General features: G+C 36.5%; 1 protein-coding gene across 1 annotated transcript; it reads right to left on the reverse strand.

The window, feature by feature from the left end:
- Positions 1–33: 33 nt before the first annotated feature.
- On the reverse strand, positions 34–361 carry LOC107720860 (cuticle collagen 3A3-like; the record flags this gene model as incomplete). The annotated part of the gene is made up of 2 exons (XM_016528692.1): positions 34–106; positions 201–361. Coding segments are annotated over 2 exons (234 nt in total), but the record flags the coding sequence as incomplete, so codon positions are not given.
- Positions 362–1,014: the final 653 nt, after the last annotated feature.

Below are 1,014 nucleotides of genomic sequence, written 5' to 3' on the forward strand. Positions count from 1 at the left end.
AAAAAAAATCCATTAACTGCGAATATGCTTCACCCTTTTTGCAGATCACCATAACTTCTCCTTTCTCTCCTTTAAGCCCTCTGACACCTGTGAAGCCTCTGGGACCCTGAGAAACAACAAGAGACACAAACAACAACAAAAAAGATTAATTACAAACACAAGCACAATACAAACATTGAATTTCAACCAGGTTTACGTACAGTTACACCTCTCCCACCCATCTCTCCGATGAGTCCGACATCACCAAGAGGACCCCGGAACCCTTTTTGCCCTGGATCACCAGGGACACCCGGAGGGCCTAGGGGGCCAGGATCGCCAGGTAGATCACCAATGGGCTCACATGCACATCCCCCATCAGGGCCTGTAAGGAAACACAAAGAATATAAGCACATGTGCTCATACTTGGGTTAGAAAAGATGTGCCCTTTGCCGCCTCCTAATGGACGCTGATACACACTACACATAACTTTACAGTTGGGACAAAAGAACCAAAAATAACCAGCACCATGGACAGCACCAGAAAAAGATGCGGTATTTGGACAATTAAGTCACATCTAAAAGTGTATGATTCATATTATATTACATAACAAAATATCAAAAAAAGCACATATTTTAAGCAAAACATTTACAATAACGTTTGACAACAAAATATGTTCTGTTCAAAAAATATACTCTTTCTGGTTTAACTGACTTAAAGGTTTTAGGTAAGAATTTTTTAATGGTTTTGAAATACGTCTCTTATGAATTTGTGATACATTTTAAAATGTAATTTATTCCTGTGATGCCAAATCTGATTTCTCAGCACCCATTACGCTAGTCTTCAGTGTCACATGATCCTTCAGAAATCGAATATGCTGATTTTATTATTATCAAATGTTTTAAACAGTTGCCTATTTTTGTGGAAACGGTAATGCATTTTTTTCAGAATTCATTGATGAAAAGAAAGTAAAAAAACAGTCTTTATTAAAAATAGAAATATTTTGTAACAATATAAATATTTTGTAACATTATGTCT

This window comes from Sinocyclocheilus rhinocerous, unplaced genomic scaffold (genome assembly GCF_001515625.1).
Source record: "Sinocyclocheilus rhinocerous isolate Xijiao unplaced genomic scaffold, SAMN03320098_v1.1 scaffold42425, whole genome shotgun sequence".
In the NCBI taxonomy this organism is placed as follows: domain Eukaryota; kingdom Metazoa; phylum Chordata; class Actinopteri; order Cypriniformes; family Cyprinidae; genus Sinocyclocheilus; species Sinocyclocheilus rhinocerous.